We start from the raw sequence: 18895 nt of genomic DNA on the forward strand, positions 1-18895 counted from the left end.
TAAGTATAACATTTGAGTCTAAATATTTAAAAATCAACACTGTAAACTTTTATACTATAATCGTACTGAAATACTATTTTAATTATTGTTAGTGGGTTAGCATTTTGTGCTAACTCTTAATACACAGATATTTTTTTCTGAATATGTTTAGAAGACCTAGCATCTGACATGATTTTGCAGTTTAGATCTATTAAGAAAGATAACAAGTGATTAAACAAAGTGTAAGAAACATGTCTCTCATTCTGTAAAATTAATATATGGCCATATTTTATTTTAGGAGAAGCAGACAAAGAGAAAGCCAAGGGCAAAAAAAAGCTGTGGTGGCGGCCTTGGGTTGATCATGCTTCCAGTAGGTTTTCCTAATCATTTTACAAATACATGGATTTAACCCTTATATCCTTGACCAGAATGAAGGCATTCCCATGGCCTGTTTGTTTTATGCATGGTTTTATGATTGTGACTTGATAGAATACTTGATTGTATGAATCCATTACTTCAACTTTGAACTGTAAGGGACCCAATTAATAGTACTGTGCATTTGCACATAACATGGATCTAGACGCTTCCAAGAGTTTGCAATACTGTCAGGTCAGACAAAACCAGGAAGCAAAATAATCTATCACAGATACAAAGTCAGGCATTGTATTATAAAGGGTATCAGCTATTTGTCAAATATCAGAAAAATATCTATTTTTTTCAGTATATAGCACTGATTAGGATGCAAGATTAAAATTAAATATTTGAAAAACTTTTAAATGATCACTTTATATCCCTAAAGTTGCTTATTAGACACCACAATCAAATTGCACATTCCACATGTCTAATTCTCTGTATTTTACTCAGTATTTTACAACATAGTGAACATTTATTTTTATCAAGTCACAAGTAAACTGTGCCTATATCTTTCTTTTTCTAAAGGGCATAATGCTACTTTAGAGAGACCTATCCTTTTTCAAAAGTTTTGTGAGACAAGCTCATTGTTATTCTAGTTTCATTTAAAACAACAGTAAGGAAATAAGTCCCAACTACAATTAGAAATGTTTTTTTTTTTCATTTCAATTTCAGGCTACAGTCATTTGGGAAGGAATTGGATATGGTCTCTTGTTACTCCTCATACCATTTTTTTCGTAAACAGAACTGCCCAGAGAGAGGCATTTGACTTCGGCTCTTTCCAATTTGTTTCTCCCTCATTATATAACGTTCTTAGGGAACAACATGCATTTTGGTATTTAAACAGTGAGCATTATTTAAATTAATTATTGCAATAATGCAAAAACTTGTGGAAAGCATCACAGCACTGATGACCTTCTTTTGAGTTTCCTACCACATCCGTAGGGCACAAGGGTTTACCCAGAAGAAATAAGCAGTGTAGAACTTACTGAGTGAAAGTTCATAGACTCAGAAAGTGAATATACACAGAAAAGCTTTTCTTCTCCCTCAAAGGTATACCATTTTGAAATGCTCCATAATATTTTTGTGGCATCTTTTTGTAGAAAGCAAAAGATATTTCTGAAGGAAAATGTGAAAAAAACACTCTTCATTTTGTAAGAAGTATTGGTTTGTGTTTGTTGGTTGCATTTACACTGGTAGGGAACTGAGTTACTGGAGTCTGATGTGTTAGCCAGTTAAGTCAGTTCTGATATTTACTACTTTGGACTATTTTGCCTTTTTATTTCTTTTATCTCTTTTATTTTCTTTAGTTTCAGTTGTTCTGCACTTAAATATATTTTGAAATTACAATATATTTATGTTTTGGATTTGATCCCACTATGAGAAGAGTGTGGGAAACATTCATAAGGTTTTCTGCATTGGCCTCTCTCCCATATAGTTCCTTCATTGGAAACAGGGCTCCTCCAGTCCTTTAGAACAGGCCTTTGAACCTCCATGAAAATCAGCAGGAATCAGAGTCAACAGGAATGCCTTGCATAGAGGCTCTCTGCTTGTAATAATTCTGCTCTGATGAAGAGGTTCAGGCAGAGCTCTTGGTCCTTAGATCCCTGTACCTGCCAGCTCCCTCTTCCTTCAGAGATACCCAGATTAGAAGAGAGTCCACTATGAGTTTCAAGAAAAAAAGGAATGCTGCCTTAAAGCTTACTTGCACCATGAGAAGGGGAAGGATCTGTGAGTAGATTCAGTGTGGCCAGGATTTCAGTAAGCCTCTTAGATGGCTGACTTTGCACCCTGTTCCATTCCGATGTGTATCTGTGAGAGTGCATTATTGCTGTTCAATCATACCTTCCTTTCTGCTTATTTTGTAGCATTCTTAGGGGACTGTATTGTTAAGTTATAGTGTCCCTTCAGAAATATTGGAATGAAAAGCTTGGAAACAGATTGCCAGTCTACATGTGTGATTGTAGAACATTCTTGGGGCTCTGACGGGCATTTAGATACTACTATAGTACAGATCCATGGCAATAGATTATACTGCTCAGTGCCCAAAATATGGTAGACCTCATCCTGCTGATCTTTTGTAGAGAGAACTTCCATTGGCAACAACTGGAATTTTTCCTGAAGAAGTACTGTAGATTAGAGAGGCCTTTCAAGTATAAATCTTCCTGCAAGTTTTCAGGGTTTTTTAAGTATATTTGCTGTGGATATACTTAGAGGGGCAGATGTGGAATATTTTAAACTTATTGGAATGTTTTTCTCTTATTAGATTTTTTTTAATCTTTAATCAGATACATTCAAGCGGATTATTAGGGCAAATCTACATTCACTCTGGGCCATATCTCTGGATGTTGTCATGAATCTTACCCTGACCACTTGCTTCTGCTCCATGCATGGCTGAAAGTAAGGCAACAGAGCCACCACCTTAACATGATGTTGAGTGCACCCAGGATATTCTGAAGTCCTGTATCTTGGGTCAGCTTCATGGCTCTCACACAGCACCGTTCTAAGGTCATGGCATTGCCTTATTTCCAGGATTCGATGGGAGCAATTGTGTGGGGCATGCTTCATGTTGGCTCTCCTAGGTGTGGTATGGAAGCAATGTGAACATAGCCTACAGTCCACGCAGGGTTGCACTGATGCAACGAGGGGGTTGCAGAGGGACAGATGCCCATGCAGATAGACACAGTTGCCTTTATTTTAATGTAATTTTACATTGGACACCTTGTGTAGTCATCTTGTTTTTGGACAGAGCGCTGGCAACTTCTACCTCAGGCATAAGCTGGAGCTTTTCATGGGATTAGTAGTGTTCAGATGATCAGAAGGAAATATATAGAATGCAAGGTCTGATTGAATAGGATTGAAGCTATTGTCATTTTTCCAGAAGTTTTATAATGAGGGTTAAACATACAGTTTTTATATAAATTTATACTGCTCATATGTCCTTACTAAGTGACATTTAGTCCTTTAAATCTTTTAGCTTACATGCAGACATTACTTTACCAGTCTTCACTGCCAAATGTAATGCTGTGACTTTGATTTTTCTCTTGCTCTTTGCCTAAGTTTTTATTTTTTCCCTTGTTCGTTCATGTAGGCCTGTTATCTTTTAAGAAACAAAAACATTGCTTCTGTTCAAGGATATAAGGCCCAGTTCATTTACTCTGCATCTCTAATGTATCAAGGTTTCAGATTCTTTCTGAAACCATGGGCAAAAAATTAACCTCATTTGTGATCATGTTTACTAATATTCAAATGATTCATTTTAAACAAGCCAAGGTTTTCCATTACCTCATCAAAGTTTGAAAGCTGGGGGAAAAACAGTTAATACAATCTTATTGTGTAGCCTAAATGATGCTTCAGCCCTTAAACTATGTTTCTTTCCTTTTTGTCCAGTGGTACAGCTTATATACTGCCATTTAGTTCACTGCTGGACTTTTCTTATTATTATCAATCCTGGATATGTTAGGTTTAACTATCTGTCAAATTCCTCTAAAATTTTAAGGTAACAACTTGCTCAAATTCAAGCTTTTTCTTTACATTTTGCCAGCCCATTTTCTTCTGATAGTGATGATTTATAAACTATAATGCACACATTTTCTAGTTTTCATCCTGCCCAAAATGTCATGTATGCTAATACCAAATAATCTGTCTGGCACAGAGTCCTCTTTATCTCTTGTTTCTTCTGTTTCCACATCTCCTGCTCATGATCTCTTTAATAACTGGATGTTTGTTTATACATCTTTGGGGCAATTCAGAATAAAAGTTGCTTTTTTTTAGCAAAAAATAAGCAGATATTTTATTTCACTTAGTGGTCAGAAGTGGAGATTATTATTTGTTTGAGACGGATAGTGAAGAAGAGGAGGAAGAGGAAAAAAAGGAAGAGGAAGAACCTCGGAAAAAATCCGCATTCCAGGTACAGTACTGAAGGGGTATATTCCATGCCAATCCAGTTACGTGGTTGGCACTTGAACTTGTTCCTACAGAGAGAATTAGAGTCAATGTATAAGCTTCTCATGATACCATCACATAAAGTTTAAACTCCCTGCAGCTTTTGTGTCTGAAGTTGATCTGAGATGTATGGAATATAAAGGTTCTTGCCAATTTAAAATACAGTGTTGCCTGCTGTTAACTTTGCCAAATTTCTGAAATGTAAAAACTGTAGTGGAATAGGATCTTTGTTCACTTGTATATGAAAAGTATTAAAAAAAAGAAAAACTTCCTTAACATGGACTTCATTTTTCTTTATTACAATAAAGACAAGGGAGTTAGTTATCTAGTTTTTGGCATTGCTTCTGAATGCCTGTATGATTCTGCTTTGAAAAGTTACTGCTGGTCGATGTAATGGTCACTGTAATCAACACCTTTTCATAAAGGGGTTCCTTGCTTGCAAATTAAAGCTTATTTCTGAGTAGAGGTTAGGGATAAGAGATGAGTGTATCAGGAAAGTTTATTTCAAAGGAGAAAAGGATCTAGTAACTTAATGTTACTCTGCAAAACTGTATTTTACTTTTATTGTTAATAAAATAATGTAGAAGATCATGGTGAATCAGAAGGATGATTCAGGTGTGCAGAGATTAAAGGAAGGCAACTGAGGGCGTAATATAGACAGGTGCTGAGCACTGAGCCTGCATATGTAAAATTACAAATGTTTAAATCTTTATAGGAGTGTTACTGTATAAGGCCTGATTTTCAGAGATACCAAACACCTGATCCTGTGAAAAATTAAGTGCAGTTGTAACTTATCATAGAATCATAGAATCAATGAGTCGGAAGGGACCTAGACAGATCATGTAGTCTGACCCCTGCCATGGGCAGAAAGGAGCACTGGGGGTGGCAGGGGTCATAAGACCCCAGCCAGGTGCCTATCCAGTCTCCTCTTGAAGATTTCCAGGGAAGGTGAGAGCACCACCTCTCTGGGAAGCCTATTCCAGGCTCTGGCCACCCTTACCGTAAAGTAGTTCTTCCTAATATCTAACCTAAGCCTATCCTCCCTCAGCTTGTGGCCATTGTTCCTGGTGACTCCAAGGGGGGGCCTGGTGAACAGACTTTCCCCGAGTCCCTGCTGCTGGCCCCTGATAAAGTTGTAGGCAGCCACAAAGTCCCCCCTCAGTCTCCTCTTACAACTTCATGTAAATGAGGATTCCTGTCCAGTTACATGCAGGCTTAAGACTTTGTAGAGACTGTTTTCTTATGCCATACCGATACCTCTTCCATGCCACTCCTGCAAGCATTGCTGAGAAGTATACATCCTTTTCCCCCTTCCGGGTCCCACTCTGTGTGTCCCAACCCTTGAAAATAAGGCTCTGTAGCACTCATGAAGAAACACTCTGTTCCATCTGCCTGCTGAGCCTCAGGCCATCACCTAAAAATAAACCCTTCCCACTTGCATGTCCAGGTTTGCATGTGGGAACTAAGGATGACATTTTTAAGAAGGTTGGCGCAGGCAGAAAAGTACATTTGCTTGTTAGTAGCTTGTTAATTGTTTGGTCAACACTCTGTATTCCACACAACCTAGAGCAAAAACAATACTAACACTTTTAACATGACGTTTGTTCTAAATCCTATTACAATTATTTTTAATTGCTGCTTTTTAAAAAAATATAAATAACCTTTTTTAACACTTACTTTTCATTGGATTATAGCAATATCCTCCTCAGCTTCACCATCCACTGGGGTTTACATTTATTGACTAGATAAAATGTTTTACTTAATAAAAAGTATTATACATAATGAGTTAGTGCAAATATTCTAATGGAAAGGTTGTGGTAAACAGCATGCATTGTTTTTGTCACATTGTTTAAAATGAATGTAAATCCTTTATTAACAGTCTAATCAGAAACACATAATGCATATCTTTTTATTAACAGTGTTCTTGTTTCTACTAACTGCTCTTGCATTGCCCTTCTTTATAGAGAGCTATTGGAAAATTTGCTTCAGCCATTTTAGCCTTGCCAAAGTCTGTCATTAAACTACCTAAAACTATTCTTCAGTATTTAATCAGAGCTGCAAAGGTATTTGACATTTCACAAAAGTTCACTAGTATGTGAGTCCATTCCATAGCATTTTGGCATTATGCACACCACTGTGCTTGTCTGCATTTTTCCTCTTTTATGAACTTCATGAAGAGTTATAACAGTGAAAAGCTTTGTAAATATTCAAAATTGTCAGTAGAACTTTTAGAAGTAGAAAATATAGAAATAATGGTCTCTTATTTTAAGTGTGGTCTCAGAGAAAAAATGCAGAGCCAGATGCATTGGAAGAGGGTCCCATGAAGCTGCATGAAACTATAGCCTCTGTGGTATCATTCTCAGAAAGCTGGCAAGACCATAGGGTAATCTAACCAAGTAAATATTCCCTCCCAGATTCATCTTTTAGTACTTTCCCCTGATGACCTAGATGATGATTAATCTGATTTGTGCTTCCTAAGCATTTTCATCTTCCTCAGATAAATTAAGCAATTTAACTGCTTAAGATTTTGAATTCCATATATATATCATGGTACTTCACAGTAAGCACTAAATGTATTTTTGATAAACTGTACCAGCTTCAGAACCTGCAAGTTCTTGCTTGGTAAGGGTTGTCCAATACTAAAATTCTAAAGCAAAATTACATGTAATTTAACCAAGCCCAAGCTGAAATATCCCATTATTTACCATGGGCTTTACTTATTTCATTTCTTTTATTTATGCTCTCACTGTCTCCCTTATTCTGGTTTGTCACTCATCTCTATGCTCTTCTTGGTATGCAGTTGATTGTAGATACAACAGGACTTCACCACAAGCTGTTCAATATTAGATTTTGACAGTGCTCAGTTTACAGTAATTTATGTAGCACATTAGAGCAACTGACCAGTATCTTCCTCCTTTATTATCAACTGTTACTTTAAAAGCAAAAGAAAATCCATTGCCTTCTAGGTCAGGGCGTTTTTCATATGGTACATATATTGGACAATCCAGAGAAATACAGAAAAAAGCGCTTACTATAAAAGGATTTGAAAGAGGTTTCCTGAGCTAACTTATTTCCTCAGCAACTATGCACACTGACAAATCAGAATGAATATGAAAATTTTTCTCCTTCCAAATTTAGAAAAACACAGTTTTTGACAATTTAAAAAAAAAAGATTGTACTTCTAATGATGAAAAATGACTTCTGTATATAAAAATGTACCCAACATTTATAAAGAAAAATAAAATTTACTATGTTATCACTTATAATGGATAATTTCAGCTTTCCTGAGACAGAGGTTTGTTCATGTAATTGTGTGCATGCTTGTCTTACAAACTGATGGAGCTCTTAGTCTGCTTTATTTAGTGCATGTATTTGCATGCTCTCTGGCTACAGGTAGATGATTATGTTGACTAGAAATGAATAAAGATGTAAAAACAGTTGAAATTTTTAAAATGTTTTCAATGAAAAACATAACAAGAACAAAAGTGCAACGACTTTTGCTTCAAGTTGCTGCAAAATAAATGTTAGTTTCTCTTGTTCCTGTTACTCACAGGTTATAAAAAGAATTAATACTCTGTCATTGTGGGTTTTTTAATTGCTCATATGGGATCATAATTAAGTGCTATATCACTTAATAAACATTAGACCAACACCTGGTTAGTTTATGTATATCAACAGACCTATTCATATGAGTATGGTAAACAGGATTAAGCTCATTAACTATTCATTTCATCCCCACAGAATCCCATTATCATCAGTAAGTCTTACTGGATACATCTACACAAGACATTTATAATTAGCTCCATAATAAAGTCTCCATATCTACAGATGTGTCCCTATTAGACCACAGGAAACTAATTAACTCCACTGTAGGTTAATGGTTGTAAATACAAATACTATCCTACAGCAGAATTATTTACTGCACACTGTCAGGACTGGCTGGGGCACAAGGGTGGTACAATGTAGGGCTGCCTGCACACTGCCAGCCCCACAGCCTTGTACCCCAGCCAGTCCTTCTTCAGCATGTTGAGCCAGGTTGGAGCAGCTGTGGGATGGCAGGCTGACCCCTGGGGCCCTGTGCCAGCTGGGGCTGCTCCAACCCAGCTCAGCTTGCTATGGTCCTGGGCACATGTGTTAAACATAGCCCCTGGGAGCAATAAGCTCTGGCATAGTATGTGCTGGAGTTTATTACTTTGAATTAATTGCATGTGTAGATGTGCCTACTATCTACTAACAGATGGAGAAACAGAAGTAGAAAGCTTAAGCAAGGAAGAGAGCTATTGTCAAAACCAAGAAGAAAATGCAGGAATTCTTTGCTACTGATTCCTGACTGCATTATCAGACCTCTGTAATATTCCATTGCAATATATGTGGGGGAAAGCGGGGAGGACATTTCTTGAAGTATAAAAAGTTTACAGGCACAAATACAGTCCTGGAAAATTGCCATCTGTTGGTTGTTTTACTTGGGTGATTATAACTCTTACAATTAGAATTTTTATTTCACAGCATCTTCATTTGCAATGCTGATCAAGTAGAAATATAAACTGCTTAGAAAGATTTAGATGAAGTGATCCATGTGCACAGCAATGTATTAATCCCCAAAGTTCAGAGCATGAATTTTTGTGGGTTCTTATGAAACCTGGTCCACCCACAAGTGTTTTTACATTTGGTTTCACGTTAATAAAAATAGCACAAGAAAGCTCAGCAGATCTTCAGGGGTAGTGTTTGGATTGGGATTCAAAATGTTTGCTCACCCCTGCAGATCTGAATGTGTTTGCCCTAAATATATATTCCTGTTTGTGGTTTACTTTACTGCTTACTTTCAAAATACGAAGAACCTTGAAATAAATGAGTTTGTTCTCTTCAGTTTGTTTATCAGGCCTGGATTACTGATCCCAAAACTGCCCTCCGACAGAGACGCAAAGAGAAGAAATGGTTTGGGAAGGCAGAGAAGCGGAGGCAAAAAAGACCCGGAGATGGTATATATGATCCTGAATTTTTCAGAACCATGCATCAACCTTCCGTCATTTCCCATGCTGCAAGCACCCAAAGTATCACAGAGATGATATTCTCAGTGCTGTTGAGGAAAGAGGCCTCACAGAGATAATGTTCTCAGTCCTGTCAAGGGGACTTTGTGTTATTAATGAAGTGACTGCTAGTGGCTGGGTGGAGTTGAAAGCTGTGACTTGACAGAAAGTTTACTTTTGGCAGCTTCCTGGATGACGTGGCAGACAGTGCACGCCTGATATTGAAGTCACCCACAGTGGAAGGCTATTGATATGTTCTGTCAGTGCAGAGTAATAAACATTAGGGGACATCACAGGGAGGAGCAACAAGGTGACTGTTATGAAACATAACTAAGACATCCCAGGAAGAGTTAGTTAGGTTCAGGATGCTTGGTCATAAAAGGTCTTTTTGGGATGTAATATTTAAAACTGCACAGAGAAGCTAACTAATGGGAAAGGTGTTCTATGACTGACAAATACCACTTGGGGGCGGGGAAAGTATTTTCCAATATTAAACTCTGTCTTGTTACAGTGTGTCACCCTGAATTTGGACATATCAGTGGCATCATTCATCAGAATAGATGCAGTCCTTCTCAAAGTCCAGAATTAGCACACCTCTTGGAATTAGGTTTCTATTGCAGGCATTTGTTCATTCAGAACTTGGTTTCTGTAGAGATATAGGGTACAGACAGAAGTGCAGCTCCCTGCTGTAATTGAGAACGCTTTGCAGAAAGCGATATGAGTTACAACAATCTCCTGGAACAAACAGTAGTTCACTGTTGGTTCCAGGGAGGAGGGGAATCTAGGCAGCTGGTTTCCCCTAGCAGTGATCCCTCCTCTCTCCCTGTTTCAGGATGGGATGGGGGAAAGGGAGCAGAGGTTGCTCATTCTAGGGGTTCTCCAGCTGGTTCTGGAGGGTGGGGGTGTGAATTGGAGCTCCTTCCTACCTCGGGGGGGGGGGGGGGGGGGGGGGGGGGGGGGAGGACTGGGCGAGGGCTCCACTACACCTACCCCACCCTCCAGCAGGGGCTGAAAAAACCCCAGACCAAACTCCCTCTGCTCCCTTTCCCCCCTCCCATTCTGAAAACAGCGACAGCCTGGTAGGCATTGCAGGCAGAAGTTACAGAAAATACTCTATTTTGAAACATCTTGTAAAAGTAAAACATAAGTAAAACATTTTTACTTGATCGGTCATTTTTGAAGCTGTCTGCAGCCATACACTTGTGTTTGGTCATAGCTATAAACTGCTTTCTGTGGCCAGATTAGGCAAAAAATTGTCACTTCTGTCTGTGCCCTGAAGCTTGCTGTTTCTGTGAACATGTTTGCCAGTTAAAGTGTTTATATATATTTAAATACTCATCTAAATATAAATTATATAAATTATTCCATATCCATACGGAGTAATAGATAGATCTACTTATATGTGGAAAGGAAAAGACAACAGAAGTGCTAACACCTATCCCATCAGAGCTAGACAGGAAATAGGTTTCCCATCCCGTCATAGGTTTTCATGATTTCAGTGGCTTTTCTGTTCCTCATTGAGACAAAACTAAGAGCATTTGAAAGCCAGAGAGAGAGAGAGACAGTGAATGAGAAAGAGTGAGCCATTCCACGAGGGCTTATAGCTTAGTACTCTGAGTATGCATCCAGACTATAAGAGACATGGGTTCAAGTGCTTGGCCTGAATCAGGCAGAGCAAGTGCTCTAATATTGGTTTCTTGCATCCTGGGTAAGTGCCCTAACTACTGGGCTATTGGCTAGTTTGGGGCCACAGAGAGTCTCTTTGGCTCTATCTCATCTTTGATTAGAAATATCATCTTAAGCAAAACTGATACATGCAAAAGTTTTATTTTTTATGAATTGACATTTTCTAATGGAAAAAAAAACAATTCCCAGCTCTAGTTCAAATTAATCCATATAAAAGCTTGCATATTTTTTGCTGCATTTGTCAAATGTGGATGTTCACTTTCATATAGTAGCAACTGAAGCTTTTCTTTTCAGACACAGAGGATTTAAGTGTTCATGTAGAATGTTCCTTTATGATAGATCCAAATATTTCCAGCATCCCCAGTGAATTTAGCAGACAGCAAAGAATGACCATTCACATTTAACATTCTTTTATTTGCACCACAAAAGTGTTCATGTCTCTGTAATGTTTTGTTCATAAGCTTCTTCCTAATCTTGAGGGGTTTCTGAATTTAAAACCAACAGAGAAAAATACTTATTAGACGTTTTATTTGCCAGTTCTAGAGGCTGAAACAGTTTTGCTAAAAGTCCTTCTATCCTGTTAAAAAGAGGGAACATTTTAACTCTTTGTCACTGAAACTACAATTGCTGTGTTAATGTATCAGCTAAGATGCTGGTCGGATGCTTTTCCAAAGGCCTAGGTATGGCTGTGATTTCTTTTATCTATGTTAAAATTAATGTTCCATTTAGAACACATGGTGGATTCAAAACTACCCTTACGCTTTGTTTCAGCCTGTCAAATGCCTCATTATGCTGTTGTATCCTCAATCAACATGGAAATATTTGAGCTTAATGAATGAGGCAGAAGTCAGTTAAAAAACTGGACAAACAGGTTAAAATTTCCAGAGGACTACCAAGTAAGCTTTAAAGGCTATATCCTTAGTCAGTATAAGGCCAAATAACTCTACTGAAATAAGTGGAGAGGCACTGATTTATACCATCTGGGGATTGTTTCTCAGTCATAATTAATCATAGGAAATGTTATTGTAAACAATTAACTAAGTGTTCTATTAAGGCAGGATGAATTCAAGCGCTTCTGTTCAAATAGCCATGAAATCCCTCTTTACTTTCAGTATAATTTACATTTAAACCTATATAGAATGGCTTTTAACAATTGCTTTGAATATTAATTTGGCAGCTGTTATTGACGTTGATTGTGAAGACAAAGAAGAGGAACCTGTCAAAAAGAAATCAGATGGACCAGGTATGCTGGCAGAAAGGAGGTTGCTCCGATATTTTGCATGGTTAATGTGCAAGTGACTTAGTGTCAGCATGTAAGCAAGAGGACTTGCTACAAAAAAATAAATATTACCAGAACTGGAGGGAAATAGTTGTGAAAAGCTATAGGTAACAGCTTGAATCAATTCCAAAGTGCCAAGCACCCACTTGAAGTCGATGGGACAGCAATGAGGAGAACATATTCTCATTACCTCACTGCATGTGACCCTTTAAGCAAGAATAGCAGTCTTCCATGGAAATATATGTTTCCCCTTCTGAAAATGTTTAGATGTAATCGATCCCCAAAAGATTGTTTTTAAAACAATGGCAGAGAACAACAAAGCTACCAGAACAACCACAGCTTCATTAATATTGTATACTGAATGACTTCCACCCCTAAGAGAAAAATGACCTTCTAGATTAGGCTAGAACTCGATGGCAAGGCGTTGTGGTGAGACCATCAGATACCATTAGCTGCCAAACAGTATAAGTAGACTGCGGCTTTCAAGTAAGCAGACAGCTGCTACTCCATTAATTCAACAGCACAAATCATCTGCCATTGTGTGGGGGTGTTTAAAACCAAACCTCTTTGTGGACTGTTCATTTATATACTATATATCTATGCACATGTATATATTAGATTTTCTTTTAAACTGTGCATTGAGTATGTTTGAAACATAGAGAAAGTGTGGTGCTAAGAGGGAAGAATCATAGCTTTTTCCTTTAGCTCACAGTGCCAAGATTTTGGTTAACCTAAAGACCAATACCTTAAAGTATATATGAATAATACTTTAGTAAGTGAACTATGAAATCCTTCAAAAATCCAGTAATACAGAAAAAAGACTGAGGGAAGTGCAAAAACAATTGATATAATGATGTTACCAAAAAAAAAAAAATGGAAGTAAATGCAATCACAGTCAAAGACAGTGGGAACAGCACCTTGGATTAGAAACGCCTCAGATAATGTTTTTGTCATTTTAAAAACTATTTGGCATGATATTGTCATTGGTGTTGCTGCTCTTGTTTTAAGATTAGTGTTTTGTTTTGTTTTTAAATTTTTGCTTATTAATTTGTTAGTGCCCGACTTTTACTTGCTGTTTAAAACCAGGCACACCCCAAGGCATTGAGTGACATCTGCTGGTGAAACTCAGTAAATATAAACACTTTAGCTGAATGTTACAGAGTCTCTACACTGGTTTTCAACCTGTGGTTCATGGACCCATGGGGAGTCCACAGATTATGTATAAGGGGCCCATGAAAGAGGACTATGATCAATCAAAAGTATATGAATACCCTCGCTTACAGTTCAAAGGAGTCCACACCTCCATTTGCAGGTTCCAAAGGGGTCCACACCTCCATTCAACATTTTTCAGGGGTCCACAAATGAAGAAAGTTTGAAAACCACTGCTGTAAAATGTTCTGTGACCTGTAGGTCAGTTAGTCCAATCTTGAGTCCCTATCTATGGTGCTTAGTGATTGGGAAACCTAACAGAGGGGTGGATACTGCTTCAAACAGAGGACTACGTCTGTTTGTGATGATAGGGGGAAATTAGGTCTAAATTTTATTTTTAACTTGAATTCACACAGACAAGAGCTGATGTGAAAAAAATACTACTAGTAATGCTAATACTAATTCAGATTTCCATCAGTCGGCTAATAAAAACAAATCCAACTAAAACTACTGTTGTGTGTTTAGAGACAGTGGTTTTTACACACTTTTTGATCTACACCTTACAAAATGTACTGGTTTTTTTATTTTAGAAAATACACACACACACATCCACAATGTTTAATTAATTGAGCTCTTTATGCAGCTGCACACATGCACAGTGTAGCTGCATAAAGATCACAACTAGTTAAACATTTTGAAAGTAGGAGCAAACATACTACACAGTTCAATAAATGTTAGAGACGTGTGAGTGAAACGTTTATAAGAGGCTATTGAAATGATGAACATAAAGAGATAAAGAGTTGGAGTAATGTTGCCCAGATACTTGAGTACCTAGGCAGGTTAAAGAGACAAGTTCATCCTTAGAAAACTCCCAGTGTAAAAGTAGAACTGGCTAGGATAAACTCCATTGCACAGAGGAACATTTATGTGAGCAGGAGTGGATCCAAGGGGGTGCAGTGGCATAGTCTCATCCCCACTTCCACAATGTAGGTCGGGCGTCCACTGGTCCAGTTTCTCTCAGACCCAAAGTCTGGGCCCCCAGTGGAGTCTGAGGCATAGCTGGAGCTCCAGGCTGGCAGGGGATACCCAGGGGACCAAGCCAGGAACATAGCAGGGGGACACACCCACTGCCACCACTGTCCCCAGCTGGCCAGAAACAAGGGAAGCCCTGGGCTTGTCCTGTGCCCTGCTTCAGGCAGGGGCTGCAGGGGGTGATGTGCCTGGCAACAGTGGTGAATGGTGGGTCTCTGCTCCCTCCCCTTCCACCACATTTCTGCTGGCCCAGGGTCTCCAGCTATGGGGACCAGCTGTGCAAGGTACTGGGATGGGCAAGGCTGGGGACAGAGGCCCTGGGCAGTTCCCCATATCAGCACTTGCTTCTAGCCAGTGGGTGACGCCTGAGGGGACTCAACCAAGGCACATGGGGAAGCACCCACTGTTGCCACTGTCCCTGGCCAAGCCCAGCATGCCACATTGTCATTCATAGAGGCCCCTAGCTGGAGCAAGGCAAGAGCAGCCCTGGTGCTTTCCCAACCCATGGGTAAGCTGTGCACAGCAGCAGTGGGTCCCCCCATCCTGAGCCAGGTTGTAAACCCAAGGCAAACCCTGTTGTAATAGGAGAGGGAGGAATGGGATGGGGGAAGATGCTGGCACTGGAAGGGAGGAGTTGCCAAGAATTGGGGAGGGAGGAAATATAACCTACTTTGGGGGCCCCTGTTTTGGGGCCACGTACAATCTTCCTGCTGAGGGGTGGGGGCTTTTAGCCACCCCTGTGCCACTAGTTGCATCTTCTGCAGCCCCATTTTCAAATTCCTAGATCCGCCCATGTATGTGTGGGATGGTCTTGGGGCTTTGCTTTGCACTCTCTTACTTGCATAAATTGTTACTGAGGACTCTTACTTGAGTAATGAATGGTTGCAAGATCAAGATCATAGAGAGAAAGAGGTATGCCAGACTATGAACAAAGACAGAAAAGCATGTAGGAAATGCCCAAAAAGCCAGATGGTCTCCAACCATTTCTAAATACTCCTGTTACTGACATAGAAAGGTCTTGCAGGCTGGATTATTGTTACTGGCATTACTGAATAAAGTGTAAGTTAAACAAGTGTCATATTAGGAATATAGTATTAGTGAAAAAGTCTATGTTCATTAACTCTGTATCACTTTGCCCCCTTCCAGATAATATCATCAAAAGAATATTTAATATTTTGAAGTTTACTTGGGTCCTTTTTCTGGCAACATTAGACAGTTTTACAGCTTGGCTGAACTCTATTTCAAGAGAGCATATTGATATCTCTACAGTACTGAGAATTGAACGATGTATGTTGACCAGGGAAATTAAAAAGGTAATGCACTGACTCCTTTTCATCACTCATATCATTCATGTTCCAGTGATAAATGAGAAAATTATCTTTTCACATCTGCTGGAGTTGGTGTAATAGAAATGGAAACTTATCAGTCTTGTTCATATGGATTTACAGAATTGTATTCACTCTGTAATTCACTCTTTTTTCTGATAAGTCATTAGAACCATTGCTCTAGGCATCTGAGTGGAAAAAAAAATGTTTGTGAAGATTGACAAGACAGCACAGAGCTCTAGGATTTAGCTCCGAAACTCCCACCAGACAGTGTGAGTTTAGTAGACATTGAAGAATCAAGTCAGGAGAGAGTAAAACATGGTTCTTTTCTAAGAATCCCAGAGTTAAGTTCAGTCTGAATCTACTCCAACTTTTGGAAATGCAGCTTATGTTGGTATCGTTAAAAGTATGTATTAACATTCTTCTTCCTGGATATGCATCAGACCATCTCATTTATACTACCATATTAGTAATATAATATCTATTATCAAAGCATAGTGTAAAATACTGACTTTATTAGGGTCAAATTGACAAAGACAGATATGTAAAGATGCAGATAGGAATCCAGGGACTCACAGAAGCAAAGTAGGTTAGGTACCTAAGTCCCACAGGCCTCAATAGAAGTTAATCACCAAGCCTGCTTAGGCACTTCCATAAATCTCACTAGGCATCTAAATACCTTTGTAAATCTGGCATGTAGATCTATACTTTAGTTTAGGGGTTGAGGTTTTTTCCTATCTTTGAAAGATATTTATTAACCTCCTGCACCCTTCTAAATTTGGAGAAAATTACAAACAATGGGGTTAACTCATTAGTCATCTTGACAATATCAGTGTGCCAAACTACAAGAGTCTGCTTGGGTACCTGAAAGAAATACATGAGTAGGCTGCATACAAGGCATGATTCCAAAGATAGTTGGTCCTGAACAAAAAAGAAACTTATACTCCTCTGTAGATGGGAAGTGCAGAGCTCCTAAGAGACATGGGTGTATCTTGATGCATTCTTGCTGTGTCTGCAAAAAATTATAGCACTCCTGGAATCCCAGCGCAATTTCCATACAGTTGGGAGAGCAAGTGACTGGCATGGTAATAGTTAGGCAACAACATAAACTCAAGCAATTTGGGGGCTAAGGGAGTCTCTCTGAGATGATGCTGTTTTGCCTCAGTGATCCCTAGCTGACAGTTCTGTTTTAGGGCTGTAAGCCACAGGGAATTTCCTTGGGCCAGGTAGCTCCTGTATTTCCTCTGTGTATTCATTGAGGAATAACCTGATATTGTGTCCTAACTCTTACAGTCTTAGAAACAGTTCCAGAGTGCTTTGGTTTTCACATCTGGTCTAGTTTATTTGGGTCCACAAAAAAACAATAATGCTGAATGTGTGGCATTATTTAATTTAGCAACAAATGTTTGATTATAACATTATGTATAAGCAGCAGATTGTGGAGAAGGGTGGCATTGGCTTTACTCAAAACTTTCTTAAATTCCTTGAGTTTTGATGAAAATGTTATGGTAATCAGTATCCAAATTTCACATTTTGAAAAATTTTTAACCCCGTCTAGTTTAGTGGAAGAAGGAATAATGCTATTTAAGGGAATACAGAATATTTTAGGCATCTTTTTATATAATGTATTGTTAACACTTTCCGGTACAGCAGTAAATCTCTGCCTAAAAGTCTGAAAAATTGACTGTGCTACTCCATGTTTCTTCTGAAGCCAGTACAACTATTGATGGAACAAGCTGTATCTTGTTCTGCCTTAGGACCCTTCCATAACATTTTCAACAACACTCTTATGCAGATCTTTATTTTACTGACAATAATATCATGGCCAGAAAGAACTCTCCTTGACTCCCATGCTCAGGGTTTGTTGACAGTTAATGAAAGCATTCCCTTGGGAAAAAAAAATATTCTTTGAGAGACAATAAATATTGATGCCGACAATGTTTTTTTCACAGTTTTCTGACTGTGCCTATACATTATCAACAAATGTATATCTCAGTTATACATGAATGGAAATCATAAGTACCCTCAATATAGTTTTATGGCACTGGACATGAAATCAGATTTTGACTCTCATTTGAAGAAAAGTTGGAGAAAACTTGTCTTTCTGCCAGTTTGTTGTTTGCAGGATCCCTTAAGGGCTCATTTCCAAACAACTAAAGAAACTAGGACCTCACCAAAGCCAAAACCTTATCTATAACTTTTCCCACTTACCTAGGGGAATGTTCCAACTCGTGAGAGTATCCACATGTATTACCAGAACCATATGATGAACCTTTCTAAAGAATCAGGACTGGACACAATTGATGAAGATGCTGGTCAAGCTTCTGGTCTAGAGGCATCTGAGAGGATGGATAGTTTAGATTCAGCAGCTTCACGTGACAGTATTTCCAGGTATTTGTTAAAAAAGTACTCTGGTATTTTTGCAAATGAGAAAAATCATGCAGTAGAATTAATTTTGGTAAATTGTTTTGTAATGCTGGACTTGACTCTTTGATTTATCAGTGACAGTACAGTAGATAAAAAGTGAATTTTCTCTTGCTTTTGACTGTAATCATCTTTCCTGCAGAGCAGTGAGGGGCTTTAAGCTTTCTGTAGAGCAGGAAGGGGCATCTGACTTAACTTTTTTTCCTCTAAACCATTACTTTTTATTTCCTTTTGAATTAATCCTAAATGACAAGTTTCTATAAGGTTTTTTGTCTTACAGAAATTAATAGCATTTTATATCTCTGTAGGCAGATACTCGTATGATATTTTGCTGTATGAAAATAAGTTTTGAGTCAAGGAATGTCATCATTTTTTACACAGATCTTGTTCATGGAACATGAAGTTCTTATCTGTTGCACATAACCTGCATAAACAGCTTTGCATCAGGAAACCATAGTGCTTTGAGCAAATGGACTCTTTCTCCACAAGTGTGGAGAAAGAGCCAAACAGCACTTTCGTTCATTCCCATGCTTATAACCCAGTAATCTGTGCAGTTTTTGTATCCACCATTTGTGCCCCTAACATTTGTGTAGGAAACACACCTTCCCCCTGCACACTCCTCTGGAAAAGTGTTGTAG

The 18895-nt window shown here is 38.5% G+C and overlaps 1 protein-coding gene across 3 annotated transcripts in view; it reads left to right on the forward strand.

The window, feature by feature from the left end:
- PIEZO2 (piezo type mechanosensitive ion channel component 2) overlaps nt 1–18895 on the forward strand; it is a 503985-nt gene that overhangs the window by 439054 nt on the left and 46036 nt on the right. For all 3 annotated transcript variants that reach the window (XM_090039669.1, XM_090039670.1, XM_090039671.1), the window contains 6 exons: nt 278–349; nt 4197–4300; nt 9203–9314; nt 12226–12291; nt 15655–15821; nt 18049–18224. In XM_090039669.1, coding sequence (XP_089895795.1) covers nt 278–349; nt 4197–4300; nt 9203–9314; nt 12226–12291; nt 15655–15821; nt 18049–18224 — 697 coding nt within the window. The remainder of the gene's footprint in view (nt 1–277; nt 350–4196; nt 4301–9202; nt 9315–12225; nt 12292–15654; nt 15822–18048; nt 18225–18895) is intronic.

Source organism: Crocodylus siamensis, chromosome 3, assembly GCF_052110815.1.
Source record: "Crocodylus siamensis isolate JL-2025a chromosome 3, ASM5211081v1, whole genome shotgun sequence".
Classification (NCBI taxonomy): domain Eukaryota; kingdom Metazoa; phylum Chordata; order Crocodylia; family Crocodylidae; genus Crocodylus; species Crocodylus siamensis.